Consider the following 19,178-nt stretch of genomic DNA (forward strand, 5'->3'; position numbering starts at 1 on the left):
GCTTTAGTAATATTTAATGATTTGTTAGTAATGAATTTATTTATTTATTAAATTATTTAATGGATTCATTTTAAGTCACCCTTTAATAAACACCACGTCCATTATTTATCCAAAAGAGCTTTGTTGTCTTTTCTTTATTTATTTATTACGTAGGGCTTGTGCTTCCATGCTTCGCCTATGGCTTCGGTGTTGTCATTTCTTTCACCAGGTGCTAGATTCAGCAGCCCTATTCCACATACACTAGTAATATACCATTAGCTAATCTATGGGGTGTTAAAAAGGCCGTCTCAAAAACTGACTTGGTCCCCACACATGTTTGTGCAGTACTAGCTATGAAATGCAGCAACATTTGCTGCTATCCATGGCCTTCTCTTTAGCCACACATATCTATTTAACAGAGCTTGTATTTTGTTAATGTATTTTTAGACACATTTCTGTAAATCAGACTCAATTTGGGACAAGAGTGGTATATAATTTTGGCTTAACAAGGTAGAAGTGGGATATGTTAATTCTATTCCCAGTGTGGGAGATTTGGCCCAGTAAAGACCGTGGCAGCAGTGATTTGTGATACAGTTCAAGACAGTGACACCAATATTCAGTCCAAATTAGGCCTCGTCTGCGTTTATTCCAGCAGCAGGAACAAAATAAAACAGCCTTCACATTCAGGCATCAAACATAAACCAAATCCTACCCATCTGGGTGCTAACTAAACAGAGTTCTCCTAACTCACCACTAAAAGACATTGCTGCTCCAGGCACAGGGGTCAGGGCTGTGTGTGCTCTCCAGCCTCCTCTCAGAGCCAACGCTCCAAGCTCTGCTCAGCAGCTTTATGCAGCCCATCCACAGTTAATTCCTCACATCCCCTCCCCCTCTGTTTGACCCTGTGGAGGCGAACACCTTTGGCCATCAGACAGTGGGTACGAGACAGGGCATCGGCATTCCCATGTAGTTTCCCTGCTCTGTGTTCTACTGTGAACTTAAAATTCTGTAACATTAGGAACCTCCTTGTTACCCTGGCGTTTGTTTCTTTAGTCTGACTCATCCAGGTGAGGGGAGAGTGATCAGTTACTAGTGTAAACTGTCGCCCTTTCAAGTAATATCTCAGGGATTCCAGGGCCAATTTGATCGCCAAGCACTCCCTCTCAACTATACTATAGTTCTTCTCAGGGGGTGTGAGCTTGTGGCTCAGGAATGTCACGGGATGTTCCTCACCCTCCACTACTTGGGACAGGACAGCCCATAAGCCCACGTCAGAAGAATCAGTCCCCATCAGTACCAGTCCCTCGCACAAAACCGTTTTGAGTCGCTGAAACGCCCCCTCAGCCTCTTCACTCCACTTTACCGTCACCGACTCGTTACCCTTGGTCAGGTCAGTCACGGGGGCCGCTATTGTCGCAAAATCGGGAATAAATTGGCGATAATAGCCCACTATGTCTAGGAAAGCCCTCACTTGCTTCCTTCTCACAGGTCGTGGCCAATGCTGTATCGCCTCCACCTCGCCCAAAACGGTACCCCAGGTAACGGGCCTCTTCCAGACCAAGAGCACATTTTTGGGGGTTTGCTGTCAACCCTGCTGCCCTGAGGGAGTCTATCACTGCTTGTACCTTGGCTAGATGACTCTCCCAATCGTTACTATAAACTGGATGTCATCCAGGTAGGCCAAGGCATATCTACGGTGAGGTTTTAGCACGAGATCCATTAACCTCTGTAACGTGGTGGGAGCCCCATGTAGCCCAAAGGGGAGTACTCAAATAGCCCATCAGGAGTAACAAAAGCTGTCTTCTCTTTAGCCCTGTCTGTGAGGGGTACCTGCCAATACCATTTCGTCAGGTCAAGGGTGGAGAAGAACCTAGCCTGTCCCAGCCGCTCTATCAACTCATCAACTCTGGGCATAGGGTAAGAATCAAATTTAGATACCTCATTCAACTTCTTAAAGTCATTGCAGAATCGTAGGGAACCATCAGGCTTGGAAATCAATACAATAGGACTCGACCAGTCACTTTTAGACTCCTCAATAACCCCTAGATCTAACATCTGCCTGACTTCTTCGGATATTGCTTCCCGGCGCTTAAGGGACCTGGTAGGGTTTTAGGTGTACCCGGACGTGGGGTTCAGGTATGATGTCATGCTTGATGACAGAAGTACAACCTGGTAACTTAGAGAACACATCAACATCCTTCGCTTCCTGAATCTGGGCCCTTGAGAGGGACTCCGAGATCCGTACTTCAGGCACCTTGGCATCGGGTACACCTACCTCGGGTGTCACCTTCTTGGGGACAGACGCTTTTTCTATTCCCACGGCTATCAGGGACTCTCTCTCCCTCCATGGCTTTAGGAGGTTCACGTGGTATATCTGTTCGGGTTTCCTCCTCCCCGGCTGATATACCCTGTAGTTAACATCCCCCACTTTCTCCATGACCTCTTATGGACCTTGCCATTTCGCCAGGATCAACCAAAGAATTTACTCTCAACGGTGGGCACAAGAACTAACACTCTGTCGCCTGGGTTAAAGGTCCTGGCTGATCTATTGTAGACCCTACACTGGGCCTCTTGTGCCCTTGTCATGTGCTCCTTTACAAGGGGTATTACTGCCGCTATGCGGTCCTGCATAAGGGAGACGTGTTCGATCACACTACAGTGGGGGGTCCTTTCCTGTTCCCAAGTCTCCTTAGCTACGTCCAGAAGCCCACGGGGGAACGGCCGTATAACAGCTCAAAGGGTGAGAAACCCGTGGAGGACTGGGGAACTTCACGTATGGCAAACATCAGATAAGGCAACAAACAATCCCAGTCCGTCCCATCTTTGCTGACCACCCTCTTTAGCATCCCCTTCAAGGTCTTGTTGAACCTCTCAACCAGGCCATCTGTCTGAGGATGATATACAGAGGTGCGGAGCTGTTTAACCTGCAGTAACTTACACATCTCCTTCATTACTCTAGACATGAATGGGGTTCCCTGGTCAGTCAAGATTTCCTTGGGGAGGCCTGTGAGGGAGAATACCTGGAACAGCTCCCTAGCAATGTTTTTGGAGGAGATGTTTCTTAATGGAATCGCCTCTGGATACTGCGTAGCGTAGTCCAGGATAGCAAGGATGTACTGGTGCCCCCCTGTGGATTTTACTATGGGGCCAACCAAATCCATTGCAATCTGTTCAAACGGCACCTCTATGATTGGTAACGGGACCAGAGGACTCCAGTAGTGGGACACCGGGGCAATAAGTTGACACTCAGGGCAGGAGCTACAATACCGGTTTACCTCCTGCCACACCCCGGGCCAGAAAAATCTCTGCAGGATCCTCTCTCGGGTCTTCTCAGCACCTAAGTGACCTCCCAGCACATGTTTATGTGCCAAATCTAGCACCAGCCTACGGTGAGATTGGGGTTCTACAAGTTGCTCAACCTCCTCAACCCGTATCAGGTCAACAATGTACAACAGGACCCCAACAATCACTATTCGGGGGTATATTTTGTCAGCCCCTGGTATTTGGAGCACCCCATTTATCACTTTAACATTCTCCCATGCTTTAAACAAGGTAGGTTCCTGCAGCTGTGCAGCCCCAAAACTTTCACGGGAAATCTCAAGGTCCGGCACGTCGGCCACATCCTCTTGACCCTCGGCCTCACCAGCTAGGACCTCTAGGGGAGAGAATTCATCACCCGGGGTCACCCCTACTGCTGGTGTGGGTACTTTGGCTTCAAAGGGTACGGGGGCCAAGGCCGGACCTATATGATGTCCATTATCTACAATAGCACCTGAGGTGGGTCTTCGTCTCCAATGGTCCCAGAACACCGGTAAGTCTCTGCCTATAATAGCCTCATGAAACGGGGTCCCCACCACCCCCACTTCATGGGTGATAGTACCACAAGGTATTTGTAGGTTGATGACGGCAGTGGGATATTCACGAGTGTCCCCATGTATACATAACACTCCCACTTTACGCCCACTGTATAGTCCAGGATCAACCAAAGTTTCCAGCACCAGAGTGACCAGACTCCCTGAGTCTAACAAGGCTTCCACCGTGTGACCACCGATTGTGACCATACACACTTGGTGTTCTGCATCCGTGACCGACTCGGCTGCCAGAACCGGCCGGGCAAACACTGACATTCATCATGTCTGGTTGTAGTCCATTGGCTCCACTGACAGGGGACAGTTTGAATCAATATGCCCCATTTCACGGCATCGCCAGCACTGGATACGGCTGTGACCTCTGTCATGAGCCTCGTTGGGTTTCTGTGTATCCGAGCCCCCCAATGAACCCCCTCCCAACCTGACCTGTCTCCCCTTTTCTGCAGTAGCAGTCTTACCAGATGGCTTGGTGACCTTGTCACTGGCACTGCTTTGTGCGGGAGAGGTAAGTTGAAGATCCTCCGTAGCCCGATATCTCTCTACTAGGGACACGAGTTCCTCAGCATTGGTGGGACCGGCCTGTCCAACCCATCGCTGGAGCCGAGAGGGCAAAGAACGGGTGAACTTGTCAAGAACAACTCTCTCAACCATCTGTGTGGGGTGCAGTCCTCTGGTTGTTGCCACTTCCAGGCAAGATGGATCAGGTCATGCATTTGGGAGCACGGGGGTAGTTTTTCTGAGTATGCCCACTGGTGGACCCAGCTGGAACGAACTTTTGTGGTGGCCCCAAGATGAGGCAGAATCTCTGCCTTTAGCTGCTGGTACTCACGGGCCTCCGTATCACTCAGGTTATAGTAGGCCTTCTGCGATTCACCTGCCAGGAACGGTGCCAGGACATCTGCCCACTGCTCAGCTGGTAACTCCTCTTGCTCAGCTACTTGCTCGAACACTGTGAGATACGCCTCCCCGTCGTCCGTCGCCGTCATTTTTTGTAAGGCCTTCTGCACTGCAGCCCGTGCGGGACATTGGACAACCAGGTACCCTTGCAAACCAGTATGGGATCTCTCAGTAGTCGACGCTTGTGGTGCTGCCATAATGCCAGAAAACTTTTCCATCATCAGCTGGAACATGGCTCGGGACTCTTCCTGTTGCTGCTGGAACATGGCTTGCTGCAGCTGTCGATTAGTCTTTTGATCTGCCCGCAATCCGAAGCACCATATGTGGGAGATTTGACCCGGTAGAGACCGTGGCAGTGGTGATCCATGATGCAGTTCAAGACAGTGACACCAAGATTCAATCCAAAACAGGTCTCGCCTGCGTTTATTCCAGCAGCAGGAACAAAATAAAACAGCCTTCACATTCAGGCATCAAACATAAACAAAATCCTACCCGTCTGGGTGCTAACTAAACAGAGTTCTCCTAGCTCACCACTAAAACACAAAAGACGTTGCTTCTCCAGGCACAAGGGTCAGGGCTGGAATATGGATACCCAGAATAAGAGATTTTGCAGCATTAAGTTTATAATAAGACACCTTACTGAATTGTTCTAGAATAATAGATATCGCTGCCAAGGAGAAAGTTGGTTCGGTGACTGCAATGATGACATCGTCAGCAAATAACCCTATTTTATGGTGTACCTTTTCCACTTGAATGCCTTTTACAGCTGAGGATGCACGGATGGTAGACGCCAACGGTTCCATGATCAGGGTGAAAATAAGGGGGGACAGGGGAAACCCCTGCCTCGTTATGTTTGATATGTTGAATATCAATATCAACCACAAAATGTCGCATTTTGTGGTTGTACCATAGCCCGGCCAAAGAAACATCTGGGGTTGTATTGATAACAAAAAATTCTTTAAAAGTAAATTCACTTTGGGTATGGTATTTAAGGTAATTTAAGAGGAAGGTGTTTAAACGCCAGGATCTATTGATCTAACTGATAATATCAAACTTAGTAGATTTTACCCTCTGATACAAGTTATGGTCTATCAAAAACGTATCAAGGATACAGGAGGATGTGAAGAGAAGGAAAAGTCTCTTTCCGTAGGATGCTGAACTTGCCATATACCTAATAGGGCTTCCTTGTGCACTAATTTAAATAGCTCTGATGGATTGTCCTGACTCGTAGGGTTTGATAAGTCTAGTGATTGCCACATGATCATGTTGAAATCTCCAGCCCATAAGACTGAGCGTTCTTTACACGAGTTGATAAGTGTGAACAGGGATTTAAAAAACTTGAGCTGTTTTGTGTTCGGGGCATGCAGGGATATCAATGTATATAGGATATTGTTTATAAGGCAGATTAATTTATTCTTAAGCCTAAACTCGTCTTCTTGGTTCAAATGAGTCTCTTGTGCACAGAACACATCCGCCTCGGAGGCCTGCGCCTCTTTCCACTTCCTCGCCCTCTTAAATGGGCTGTTCAAGCCATTAACTATTACTGAAGTTATATGTATCACCATTATGCATGTACAAGATTTTGCTAAATGATTTCCCTTGAATATACAATTTAGTGACCCTAATGACCAGAACGTCAAATGAATTAATTGAACTTTGCTTGTTACCAAGCACAACAGAAGATGAGCTCCACATTGGTGCTCAATAGGGGTATCGTCCGTGCATACCAAACACATAAGTACCTGGCATAACACCGTGACCAGACCCTAACTGCACATCATTTCTCACCCACATATAAACCGTCCCGGTCTAACCATTTTACCTGACGTTGCCTGCAGTTAGCAGGTAGGTTTCAGATGCCTAGGACCTCTTGACCGTCCTCCATTTTTCCTCCATGTGTGGTGGGGTACATTGTCAGGATCCTGGTTGGAGATCTCCTTCAGGCATAAGGCCCCACTCTTGTAGTAGTAAGGCAAGTTTTGCCACAACCTTTCTGTTATCCTTAGAGATTATCATCTTCACGGGGAAGCCCCATTGGTTTGCGATCCCCTTTGCCCTCAGGATTTTTGCTGCCTCTTGGAATTCTCTTCTCCTAGCTAGCATTGTAGCAGACAAGTCGGTGAACAAAGTGATGTCCCGAAATCTCTCCCGAAGCTCTGAAGCCTCCTTGCAGCCTTCATGAGCGGATTCTTAAAGTGATAGAAATGTAGACGTTCTATTACGTCCCTAGGCACAGAGGCCGGTAGTGATTTAGCCTTGGGTAATGGATGCACCCTGTCTATAAGCAAATCTGCTTGAGGAGCCTCAGGGATGGTAGCCACAAAGTAATCAGTAAGAAATTCTGCCAGGACACTTGTTTAAGGGACTCAGGAATTCCTCTGAATCTGATGTTGTTTCTGTGTGAAGGGTCTTCTATGTCTGCTAACTTTAGCCTTAACTCTTTCACCTCCTCACCCAGTGTAGTGCTTAAGTCCACCAAATCATAGTGCGCCTGGGTGACTTCAGCCATTTTGGTTTCTTTATGCGCTGTACGCTCCTTAATGCAGCGAATTCTGCTTAAAAAGTTTGGAAAGCAGCCTGTATGTCTTGCTGAAATGAGTGACGCAGCTCTCCCAATAAAGATTTCAGCATGTCCTCTGACACAGGCTTAGTATGGCCAGTATCAGCCGCCATCAGGCTGGGGGTAGTTTGTTGTGTCATGCTCACCTGCACTTGCATGTGGCTGATGTGTGTAGCAACGTCCATGATGCTTAGCTCGCAGCTTGAGTTTGCAGAAGACTAGGAGCCCTGAGAGGGAGGAGATGAGTCCAGGGAATATGAGGCTGGCGCTCTTCTTGTGGAGGGGAAGAACTGCTTGAGTTTTGCAGGTTCTGTGCACTTCCTCGCCTTCCCTATCTCACCGGCAGGTAGTAGGGTATGCAGGATGGCAAAACTGGCTGGGATGGCAATCGGGGGAGTTGCTGTGAGCTGCAATTAGGGTCTGGTCGCATGGAGCAGAGAAAAGTGCGTCTTACTTCATGCGCTGCCAGCCATGTGCCCCCCCTCCCAAAACAAATATTTTTAAATTATATGTTCTGAATGTTTTTATGAATTAAGATTGGTATATTTATATAAAAAAAAAAGAATCTAGCTACCCCACACAGTATATTCCACTATATTGCCCCCATACATTATAATGCCTCTTGGTAGCTCTTAAACTGAAAATGCCCCTAATTTCCCAAAACAAAATTTTGTTGTCTTACTTAATAGAATTCCCAGACTGCTCAAATAATAAACACTTAGTGACCCGGAGCCGGATTGGCCCCTTTAATACCGCATAGTCCAAATATAAATAATCACATAGAAAACCATTGCTTAACCATTCTGAATTGAGGGTGGACTTGGGGTACTCTGCTGTTCATAGTATTTAAGCATGTGCCCACCCCATGTACTGCCCACGTTACTAGCCACGCCCCCAGCACATCCCTCTGATGAATGAAGATGAGAGAGGGTAGAGCAACCTCCAATTAAAGGGGCCACACGTCTTTTATTGTATTAGAACTGCTAGCCACCTTTGACAAGTCAGTAGTCAAATAGCTATACGCCTAAGGGCTATCAAGTCCCCATGCTGCTCCACATAATACAATACTCTGTTATTGCCACTGCACAGTATAATACCCCTTTTATTCAACACCCACAAAATAATGTCCCCTAATGATATCTAAATACCACACATAATATATATAAATATAATATAATATAATATATATAATGCCCCCTTAGTGATCTCTACAGAGCTCTACACATGGTAAATGCCCTTTGTGACCCATGCACAGTATAATGCCCCCACATAAGTATAACTCATTATGACCTCACAAAGTAGAACAGTTCCCTCATGTCATAGGCTCTATGGTGGCGACTACAACTGTGGCAGTGGTGATTCTGGGGAAGGTTATACTGTATCTCTATAGTGTTATTCACTAAGTCTACTGTGACAGCACAACATGCAAACCATAGATGGCCGGGGACAGCAGGAAAAGAAGTAAGTGTGTTATTGGAAAGAGTCAACGATATCTTAGTGGCAAACTCCACAGAGGTGATTCGTAGCTGAGAGAAGTAGTCATGGTAGTCTGGGCCAGATGGAGATTACTTTAAAAGTGTATATCTACAATTACAGATATAACCTGCTATTCATTAGGTTTGTCATTGCCCGGGACTAATTCTGATAAATACTTTATTCATCTATCCAATCTTTAATGACATGATAGACTGCGGAATATTTCTATTATGACCGAGCTGGGGGTCATATATACAAGTGTATGCGATGTTTTATACATGGATCACAATCTTTTTGAGAGGAGATCAATATTATATAGATGGGGCCGACACCTGTAAGCCCTGCTGATCAGCTGCACAAAGTGATTGTGGCAACTGAGTGAGCGTCACTTCCACTTCAAAACCCAGTGACATCACCATCATTCTCTACAGGAATCCATGGATCCAAAAGGAAAAAAGTCCAGCATCCAGGCAAAAAGCGTCATCAGATAAAATCCACTTTTATTGAAAAAAACAGTTTAAAAACATGTAGTGACGTCCTATAACATAACAGGCTGACGCGTTTCGGACCGTTCGCAGTCCTTAGTCGTAGCCTTCTGAATTGTTACGGGATAAGGTATTTAAACATATGGTGATCCGGCCGGAAACACGTCTCTGCCACTATCACATGATCATATTAACCCTTAAAGCACTTAATGTTATTTGAACAGCAAAAAGTTACACATGCATGCAGAAAAAACAGACTATAAGATGAAATTTAGTATATATACATTAAATCATGTCTATAATTAAGACCAAGTGGTGACCTAGTTTGCAGTAACAAGATCCAAAAAGCTTCCCGGGATCGTAAGGATCGGGTCCAATCCCCGCCCCTAGCTGGACGAGCCACTCTCTCAATAGGTATGATCTGTAAAGTGGACATATTACCCTCATGTTTCTCCAAAAAATGCCTAGACAAGCCAGACATAATTACATGTAAGTTACTTGCACTGCCTCCACTTTTAGTTGCTGCCGTTAAATGCTCGGAAATTCTTCTATTTAATTTCCTTGTTGTGCAACCTACATATTATAGGTAGCAGTGTGTACAGGTGGCTAGATAGATTATGTGTTTTTATAGGATATTCCTTAACCGTTACTGTGGAAATGAATTTAGATGTTTTATGTAATTTATCACGTAAATTGCATCGATTGCCACCACACTTGGAACTTCCCTTGTATTTTAGCCATGTACAGGCGGTCCCCTACTTAAGGACACCCGACTTACAGACAACCCATAGTTACAGACGGACCCCCCTGCCCACTGTGACCTATGGTGAAGCTCTCTGGATGCTTTACTATAGTCCCAGACTGCACTGATCAGCTGTAAGATGTCTGTAATGAAGCTTTATTGATAATTCTTGGTCCAATTACACCAAAAATTTTGAAACTCCAATTGTCACTGGGGCAAAAGAAAAAAAATTGTCTAGAACTTCCATTATAAAATATACAGTTTCGACTTACATACAAATTCAACTTAAGAACAAACCTCCAGACCCTATCTTGTATGTAACCCGGGGACTGCCTGTATTTTTATCTCTGTCTGAAACTGATGTGAATAAATTGGGAGATAAAATTCTACCTAAATTTGGGGCATTTTTGGAGACATATCTGATGCCATTGTTTAGTATTTTGGACAGTTTGTCATCTTGGTACAGTAGTGGAATATGTTTTTTGATTATCTGTAAGATTTGATTATACTGTCTACTATAAGTGGTACTAAACGTAATGGGTTGTTTTTCGGTTTGCTTGAGGTTACTTTTACTGTTTGAAAATATTCACTCCTATTTTTGGTTTCAATGGTTGTTTCTATTTTATATAGATGTTTTTTTATTGTAGCCTCTATCCAGTAATCTTTCTGATACTCTTTGTGCTGCGTGTTCATATGTTGTATCCCTTGAACATATTCGTTTGGCTCTTATATATTCTCCCTTTGGTAGGTTGCAGATGACATGAGAGGGGTGACAGCTTGAAGCATGTAGTAATGTATTACCAGAAATAGGTTTTCCTGTACAAATCTGTACGTACACATTTGTGACATGAATCGCCAGTTGACTGTATATCAAGAAATGAAATGCTGGTGGAAGACGATGACGATGTAAATTTTAACTTATATGGATTATGATTCAAATACTGTATAAAGGAAGATATATTTTGTGAATCACCTGACCAGATTAGGAGACAGTCATCTATGTGACGACCGAACCAAGCAATCTGTGACATGAAATGGTTTTTGGCACCATAAATATATTTTTCCTCGAACCAAGACATGTACAGATTACCTAGGGTGGGGGAAAATTTAGCACCTCTTTTTTAGCATTCTCTAAAGGGCCTGTGTCCAGAATATTCTTTCTTTTAAAGGGAAGCTGTCAGCAGGAATTCACCTAGCAGCTCCTTACTCACTCTCACATCATAACCTTCTTCCTGTCATGTGGCCCCAAAACCTCCGGCCGTGCAGAAAGTTTTAACAAAGTATTGGAGCAGCTCACTGCTGGACAGGAGACAGACAGGATGGAGGTAACTTCCGTTTCTTATCAATCCTCCTTAATGTGTTGCTATGAAATGGCGTAAAGGTGATCGACCCCCCAAAAAGTACTGATTTCACACTTTCACTCTACTAATTGACACACCATAAAGAATATACAGAACAATATCAATGAATATTCAATGACATTTGTATTTAATACATGTTTTTTTAATGTGGGAGGAAACCGGAGTACCCGGGGAAAACCCACGCAAACACGGGGAGAACATGCAAACTCCATGCAGATGTTGTCCTAGGTAGAATTTAACACCAGGACTCCAATTCTGCAAGGCCACAGTGCTGAGCACCGAGCCACCGTGCTGCCCTATAGATGAGGACAGAGACCGAGCCCGGAATCTGCCTCAAGCTGCAGCAGATAACTAAGATGTCCTGTGAAGTCATCTGACTGCAGAGCGTCACATCCAGTAGGTAAAGACATGTCCGGTAGTAAAGTCATATCTGGTAGGAGAAAGCCATGTCCAGAGGTGATGGCAGAGACCGAGCCCGGAAACTGCCTCTTCTTGCTGGAGTGAAGGTCATCTGATCTTAAGATGGTGGCCACCATTCTGTTGACCTGTAGTAATGTGGTCCATTCAGACCTCACTCTGGAACAGCAATCTACAGAAACAAGAAATATCACTGATTATGGCTGAACATGGGACGGCATAATATCACATATAAGTTACTCACAAAACTGACTCCCAGTAACTGGAGATATATCACCAGTCAATGGATGAGAGAGCTAGTACTTACCTCAGGGTGCACCATGTGTCTAGGTGTCATCGGTGTGACGGCGACTACATGCAAAGAAGCAGCCTCCTCCAATGGCACGGGCAGCCCTGGATAATCCACGCCGGCAGGATGATAACAAGCGGCGGATTCTAGAACCTGTGAGAAGAGAAGAAGATATAATGTAAGTAATGGACGCCATATTACAGGATACTACTGTGCTGTCACTGTAGCAGGATGGCAGAGGCATCTTCTCCATACAGGGGTCAGGGGTCACTGTCATTATACATCTGACCGTCCCCATCACTGACAGCAAACATCTGCTCCACATGAAGGAGTCTCACCGACCGACATTACTGTCACTTACCTCTGGCTCTGCTTCCTCTCTCTTCTGTATTGTCTTGTTTCTCTTCTCTTCTCAGATTTACTGCAGATTTTCTTCTATTCTGAGCTGGAAATTCTTATCAGAAAGTCAAAAATTATGATTATTTCAAGATTTCCAATGTTTATTTCTGTTGTGGAATTATCGTAATCTGACAATCTATAACCCTGATAACCTGACATGGCACTAGAGAATTAGACATCACTACACAGGAGGGAGTGGAAAATCTTACATATAAAGGATAAGGACAGGACCTCATAGATTATAACTGGATTCTGGAAGGGAGGTTGGGATTTCATTGAACGGAGCCTCCAAGACTCAATATAGACTAATATATATGTCCATGTGTATGATGGAGATTACACAGAGAACCGGGGGAATATCTGAGCACATTATACCTTCTACAATCTGCTATACAAAGATGTACATAGACCTGCACCTACCTGACAATGGGGACGAGGATGACAAACTGCTTATAGCATCGAGTCCCTGATTGCCTCCATCAGCTTTTGGAGAAGAAGATCCTTGCTGCCTGTTTTATAGGAAAATTTGGAAATTATAAGTAAAAAGAAAATCCAGCTAAGTTCACTGCATTGTCCTGCATATATATTATCCTGGAGGTCCCAGTAATAACCCCACAATCTACTCACATTTCTGAGATTTCTTTATCCCCAGGGGAACAACCTGGAGGGGACTTGGGATCCTCATTGTTCACCTTCCTGCTAGATAACTATATACGCAAAGGGAAAGAGACGATAGAAGATACATAAATATAGAGTTTTACATTCATAAAGTGCAGATTTTCTATATTTTATGGTTTTGTAGCTGATATAGATTGGTCACTTACAGAAAGCCTTGGAGATGATACCACCATTTCTGGTTGGTTCTTCTTCTCACTTGCATCTTCCTCATCGTCTGAAGCCATATGGCAGTTGTTATAAGAGCGAGCTACAAGTCATAAGAATATGGAGATTGTTAGTATATGGCATGGTCACCGTCATCACCAACATTTTATCAATTATAATGATTGTCACTCATATAAATGAGGACAAGACATACAGCAGTTTGGTCTAGATGAGATGTCTTTCTACTTACAGTCAAAGCACCTGTTGTCCATTGGTGATGCAAGTTGTGGAACATACTCCGGCTTCTGACTTAGAATGTTCTCAGGATCTAAGTCACTCAGGAATGGTTGAATCTTGATCTCATTTGCTCCTCCTACAAATGGAAGACAAAGCAATGATGTAGCCAATGTCAGAGATTGATCCATATTTGTACATTGCATCTTAAAGGACATCTACCACTAGGATGAAAGGCGGTATGCAAATGAGCCTGAGGCAAATGAGCCTGAGTGGCTCCAGCCTACATTAACACCCCCAATGGACCTTGTAGACTATAACCAGATTCTGAAAGGGAGGTTAGGATTTTATTGAACGGAGCCTCCAAGACTCAATATAGACTAATATATATGTCCATGTGTATGATGGAGATTACACAGAGAACCGGGGGAATATCTGAGCCTCCATCTACACAGTCACATTATACCTTCTACCATCTGCTATATGAAGATGTACATAGACCTGCACTTACTTGACACTGGGGACGAGGATGGCAAACTGCTTTTAGCAGCATGTTCCTGATTGTCTCCATCAGCTTTTGGAGAAGAAGATTCTTTCTGCCTGTTTTATAGAAAAATGTGAAAATTTTGATTAAAAAGAAAATCCAGCTAAGTTTACTGCATTGTCCTGCATATATATCATCCTGGAGGTCCCAGTAATAACCCCACAATCTACTCACATTTCTGAGATTTCTTTATCCCCAGGGGAACAACCTGGAGGGGACTTGGGATCCTCATTGTTCACCTTCCTGCTAGATAACTATATACACAAAGGGAAAGAGACGATAGAAGATACATAAATATAGAGTTTTACATTCATAAAGTGCAGATTTTCTGTATTTTATGATTTTGTAGCTGATATAGATTGGTCACTTACAGAAAGCCTTGGAGATGATTCCACCATTTCTGGTTGGTTCTTCTTCTCACTTGCATCGTCTGAAGCCATATGGCAGTTGTTATAAGAGCGAGCTACAAGTCATAAGAATATGGAGATTGTTACTATACGGCATGGTCACCGTCATGACCAACATTTTATCAATTATAATGATTGTCACTCATATAAATGAGGACAAGACATACAGCAGTTTGGTCTAGAAGAGATGTCTTTCTACTTACGGTCAAAGCACCTGGTGTCCATTTGTGATGCAAGCCGAGGAACATACTCTGGCTTCTGACTCAGAATGTTCTCAAGATCTAAGTCACTCAGGAATGGATGAATCTTGATCTCATTTGCTCCTCCTACAAATGGAAGACAAAGCAATGATGTAGCCAATGTCAGAGATTGAGCCATATCTTAAAGGACATCTACCACCAGGATGAAAGATGGTATACAAATTATCCTGAGGGGCTCCAGCCTCCATTAACACGTTTGGACCCTGGAGCCCCTGAGGCTCATTTGCATACAGGCCTTCATCTTGTTGGTAGATGCCCTTTAATATTGAGGGAGGATGTATTAGATCTGACTTGAAGGGAAGTATTAGATCATCATACGCAGTGGATGTCATATTATGGACATTCTCAGTGCTGATCCTCATGGACACGATCCTTATGTCTGGTCACATAGTGCTGGGTGTAATACGAAGATATTCACATTATTATATATATTACCTGTCCCAAGTCTATGCGCAGGATTCTTTCTCAGTAGATCATTGATGAGATCTTGGACATCAGGGGGAGGAGCGTTGTTGTTAAAATCCCAAGTTATATCATCTATTACATAGAAAAAAACAGAAAATAAAAGTTGTGGAATGTAATATAAAGTTTATATTATTCTGAGTTTCAATATAGTGGAACCTTGGATTACAAGTAACTCAGTCTACAAGTTTTTTGCAAGATGAGAATTTTACAAAAATTTGCATTAATTGAGCCATCAACCCCCTCTAATGTACTGTCCCCCCTAATGTACTGTCCCCCCTCAATAAAAATGTATAACACAATCTTGAAGAAAAATAGAAATTGAAGGGCTAAATGTTAATGTACATGAATATTTTAAAGTTTGATGTACGAGTAGATTGGATTACGAGAATAATCCCAGAACGAATTATGCTCAAAATCCAAGGTTCCACTGTAAAACAGAACATCCAATCACACATGACAATTACATTACATATCACCCTGATTATTACACTCACCATTGACTATGCTGTTATAAAGCTCCTCCTCGTTGTTCCCTATGAATGGTGTATCTCCTACAATAAACTCATGTAGGATGATCCCTAATGACCACCAGTCTACAGGTCGTCCAGAGCCTTTGTTCAGGAGGACCTCTGGGGCCAAGTAAGAAGGGGTGCCGTAAGCCTAGAAACAGCACAAAATAAAGATGAGGAGGATTAGAAATAATAGGAGAGAAGGAGAAATAAATGAGATCTATAAAGAAAAGAAGAAGCAGAGTTGTTAGTGAAACAGACCTCATCATCAACGAACTCTCTGGTGATCTCCTCAATGGACGCCTTGTGCTTGTTAGATGCAGGTCTCATAAGGCCAAGCGTTGATAATCCAACATCTGTGACTTTAATGTGTCCAGTGGGTGTTATCAGGAGACTGTGAGAGAAAAGATGGGATTAGATCCAGTTGACAATCCATAGGCTGTATGGTTACAACCTGGAATGTCCTTCCCACTGATTATAGTACAAGGGTCACCTACTTTTCAGGCTTCAGGTCTCTGTGCACCACACCATAGCTATGGAGATATTCCACCCCAAGAACCACTTCAGCAAAGTACATGCGGGCCAAGGTGACAGATAACCATCTTCTGGTGTTTAGAAGATTCCTGCAGTCTCCTCCTACAGCAGAAAGGAAATAGACATTGATACAATGAGGATCACACTTGCTACATAATAGATACACTGAGAAATTGGGGATTCATATCACATGCAGGGATATATAGTCCCTTATGTCTTACCGCCTACATACTCCATGACCATACACAGATGAAGTTTGGTCGCAAAAGAGCCGGACATGGAGACTACAAAGGGACAGTTTGCAAATGTTAGGATGTCCCTCTCTAGGTAGGCCCGGGCAAGTCTTCGTGGGTTGAGCTGCTGTCTGTCCATTTTCTTCATAGCATAGATCTTGCGAGTCTCTCTATGGCGCACTAAGTAGACGGCCCTGGGAATAAGGAAAATCCATGGATTACAATGAATTCTTACTACCTGTCTCTCTATACTACCCATGAAATGTTCTTCTAATGTTTAATACTAGATGTAAAAAAATCCATGTTTAGAAATATGTAATGGAGCTCTATATAAATGATGACATATGGGAGGTCTGTACAATGCCATGTCCACCAGCGTCCTCCTCCATGTCACATTGTCACTGAGCTGAATGGTGACAATTAGATGTGGACAGTGATGTGGACGTATATCATTCCTCTATGGTAACACTAAACAATCAGAGGACAGAGGCAGAAGCATTGTCATAAGGAATCCTGGGAAATGTATATTACACCAACATAAAGCTCACCCAAAAGATCCGCTGCTGATAAGTTTGGCCGTGTGGAAGTCGCTCTTACAAGGCTTTTTCCCATCTTTCGATGATCTGATCAAACCCTAAAACAAGAATAAGTGATGACAGTAAGACACAGAAGATGTAAGACAATATGAGCTCCAGATGTAGAAACTTGCCCCTTATATATTATGTCACTACTGATTTATACATAAGCAGATATAGAGAAGGTGATAGTAGCCGGACTCTGGCCTAACATTATTATAATATAAGAAATATCCTCCATACTCTATATCACTGTATTAGTGGATATAGGGACATCACACAATGGAGACCTTTATATAAACCCTATAAACAGACCCCTCTATGACACTTACACTGGCAAATGCTGAGGTCTCTGCTGGGTCACATTTTCCATTTTGAGAATTTGGAGGTTCAGGGGTTTCTAAATAGTAATAAAAAACATAAGACACATGATGGATGTAATGTAAGTTTCTATTAATCTTAAATATATAATGTAACAATACAATAAAGTAAATGACAAGGCAGAACTTCTAAAAAAGTTATCAATATAAATTATATGACCAAATGTATGATATACCATTATATATAGATATATGTAAAGTAGATCTCGATAATATACTGTATAGTAGACCTCTATACTGTATTCTGTATTTTGGTACAGTGACACTATCCAGAGAGAACCACCATGTAAGTAGGATATTGGATGAGCGACTTACCTCTAATCAGATCACTGTTTGGCACCGGCTGACTAATATTGGGGTCAGGGAATGTTGAGGTTGGATTTTGCCCATCTATGGAGTCACCTTCTAGTTTTTCCTAATAATTTCAATGTAAAAAAATTATATTTAGATTGTGTATCTGATGTTCTAAAATATATAATTAAAAATCGGCAGAAAAATATTATATAAAGACAAATCACATAGAAGATAATGGATCCTTACCTGGTGCTCCAGTGCATGGGCCGGGGGTTCTACTACATCCAGAACTTTTTTGCCCAGTTCTTTAATCAAGGCCAGATCTCCAAAATGGGATCTTTCTTCAGCCTATAAATATTGAAACAAACAGCTGATTTAATAATTAAAATCTAAACATTTTTCATAAAAGAATGTAGTCTCTAAAATAAGATTCTATTCTATTAAAGCTTTATTGTGTAATACAGAACACCACATCTCCTGAAGAGATAAATATTGAGAAGATACATTTTGAGTACATGAAGTCTCCACTAGAGGGAGCTCAGGAGCGCACTGCATACTGTTATAGGGAATTATTTTTCATTTTATACTGATTCTGATGTATCAAATCAAATGTTCAACATTTACTAATCTCTTAATTTTAAAGGAAATTGTGTGAGGATAAAGCTCTCATTGGTAGATGCATTGTTAATATAAATCTAGCATCTTTTATCTGTGAGTACAATTATATTTATTTATTATTTATATATATTTATCATTGAATTAATATTTAAAAACCAATCCTATGATATTTTGATTCATTGTTGTGCAGAGAGTCTGCTATTAACCTGTTGTAGTAACACGCGGATGTTGCGCTGTAAATCCTCTATATAGTCAGAGGTTATAAGACTTTGTTGGCATTTGGTCTGGCAGTCCTTTACAAGCCCCACTACCAGCCGGTAGGTGAAGCTGATGACGCCATCGGGTAGTGGAAGCACAGTGTCAGGGGAATAGTTGATAAGAATCCCCTGTAGTTGTGCTTCCACCTGAAGATTGTCTAGTGCAGGTCCAGACATTGTAGAGCGCGGTCAGTATGTGTCTATCTCTAGAGCCCAACACTGACAACTGAGACCCTGGGCCTGTGACTGCTGCTTTTATAGTGTTGGGTGTGATGATGTCATAATAGCCCATCTGTGATGTCATAATGGAAGGTTGTTGCCTAGCAACTCTTAAGGTGACAACACCATAATAAAATACTGTGTTATTGTATTCAATTTAATGCCAATCAATGGGTCAAATGCTTAGTGATGCCTGTATGGGTACAGCGGCCTATTCAATGTATGTAAGTCATTTATACAGGGACCATGATACAGAGTGTTATAGACCAACACTACACAGATATGACATATTACTGGTGTGTTATATGTCCACATTCAGTGGGCTGTCAGTGTGTGTCAGTTACAATTGTGTA

At 43.0% G+C, this 19,178-nt stretch overlaps 2 protein-coding genes and 3 long non-coding RNA genes across 6 annotated transcripts in view; 1 reads left to right on the forward strand and 4 right to left on the reverse strand.

The window, feature by feature from the left end:
• The window catches only part of NLN (neurolysin), a 97,230-nt gene that overhangs the window by 20,481 nt on the left and 57,571 nt on the right, over positions 1 to 19,178 (forward strand). The window contains exon 1 of one of the 2 annotated variants that reach the window (XM_072137319.1): positions 8,655 to 8,766. The exons of the other annotated variant lie outside the window; for it this stretch is intronic. Coding sequence (XP_071993420.1) covers positions 8,729 to 8,766 — 38 coding nt within the window. The 5' untranslated portion in view covers positions 8,655 to 8,728. Of the gene's footprint in view, positions 1 to 8,654; positions 8,767 to 19,178 lie in introns of those variants that run through there. 2 annotated transcript variants of the gene reach the window in all.
• On the reverse strand, positions 11,374 to 12,964 carry LOC140069616 (uncharacterized). Its single transcript, XR_011848825.1, has 4 exons — positions 12,895 to 12,964; positions 12,437 to 12,529; positions 12,094 to 12,228; positions 11,374 to 11,958 (listed from the first exon to the last, which is right to left on the reverse strand). It is a non-coding gene; the product is annotated as an uncharacterized lncRNA (long non-coding RNA).
• On the reverse strand, positions 14,084 to 14,531 carry LOC140069658 (uncharacterized). Its single transcript, XR_011848831.1, has 3 exons — positions 14,446 to 14,531; positions 14,249 to 14,328; positions 14,084 to 14,130 (listed from the first exon to the last, which is right to left on the reverse strand). It is a non-coding gene; the product is annotated as an uncharacterized lncRNA (long non-coding RNA).
• LOC140069694 (uncharacterized) lies at positions 14,691 to 15,847 on the reverse strand. The gene is made up of 3 exons (XR_011848835.1): positions 15,701 to 15,847; positions 15,177 to 15,278; positions 14,691 to 14,807 (listed from the first exon to the last, which is right to left on the reverse strand). It is a non-coding gene; the product is annotated as an uncharacterized lncRNA (long non-coding RNA).
• On the reverse strand, positions 15,899 to 17,827 carry LOC140114084 (microtubule-associated serine/threonine-protein kinase 3-like). The gene is made up of 6 exons (XM_072132680.1): positions 17,824 to 17,827; positions 17,390 to 17,457; positions 17,031 to 17,116; positions 16,471 to 16,676; positions 16,213 to 16,351; positions 15,899 to 16,109 (listed from the first exon to the last, which is right to left on the reverse strand). Exons 1-6 carry the CDS (start codon positions 17,825 to 17,827, stop codon positions 15,899 to 15,901), a joined length of 714 nt encoding a protein of 237 aa, XP_071988781.1.

Source organism: Engystomops pustulosus, chromosome 1, assembly GCF_040894005.1.
Source record: "Engystomops pustulosus chromosome 1, aEngPut4.maternal, whole genome shotgun sequence".
Taxonomy (NCBI): Eukaryota; Metazoa; Chordata; class Amphibia; order Anura; family Leptodactylidae; genus Engystomops; species Engystomops pustulosus.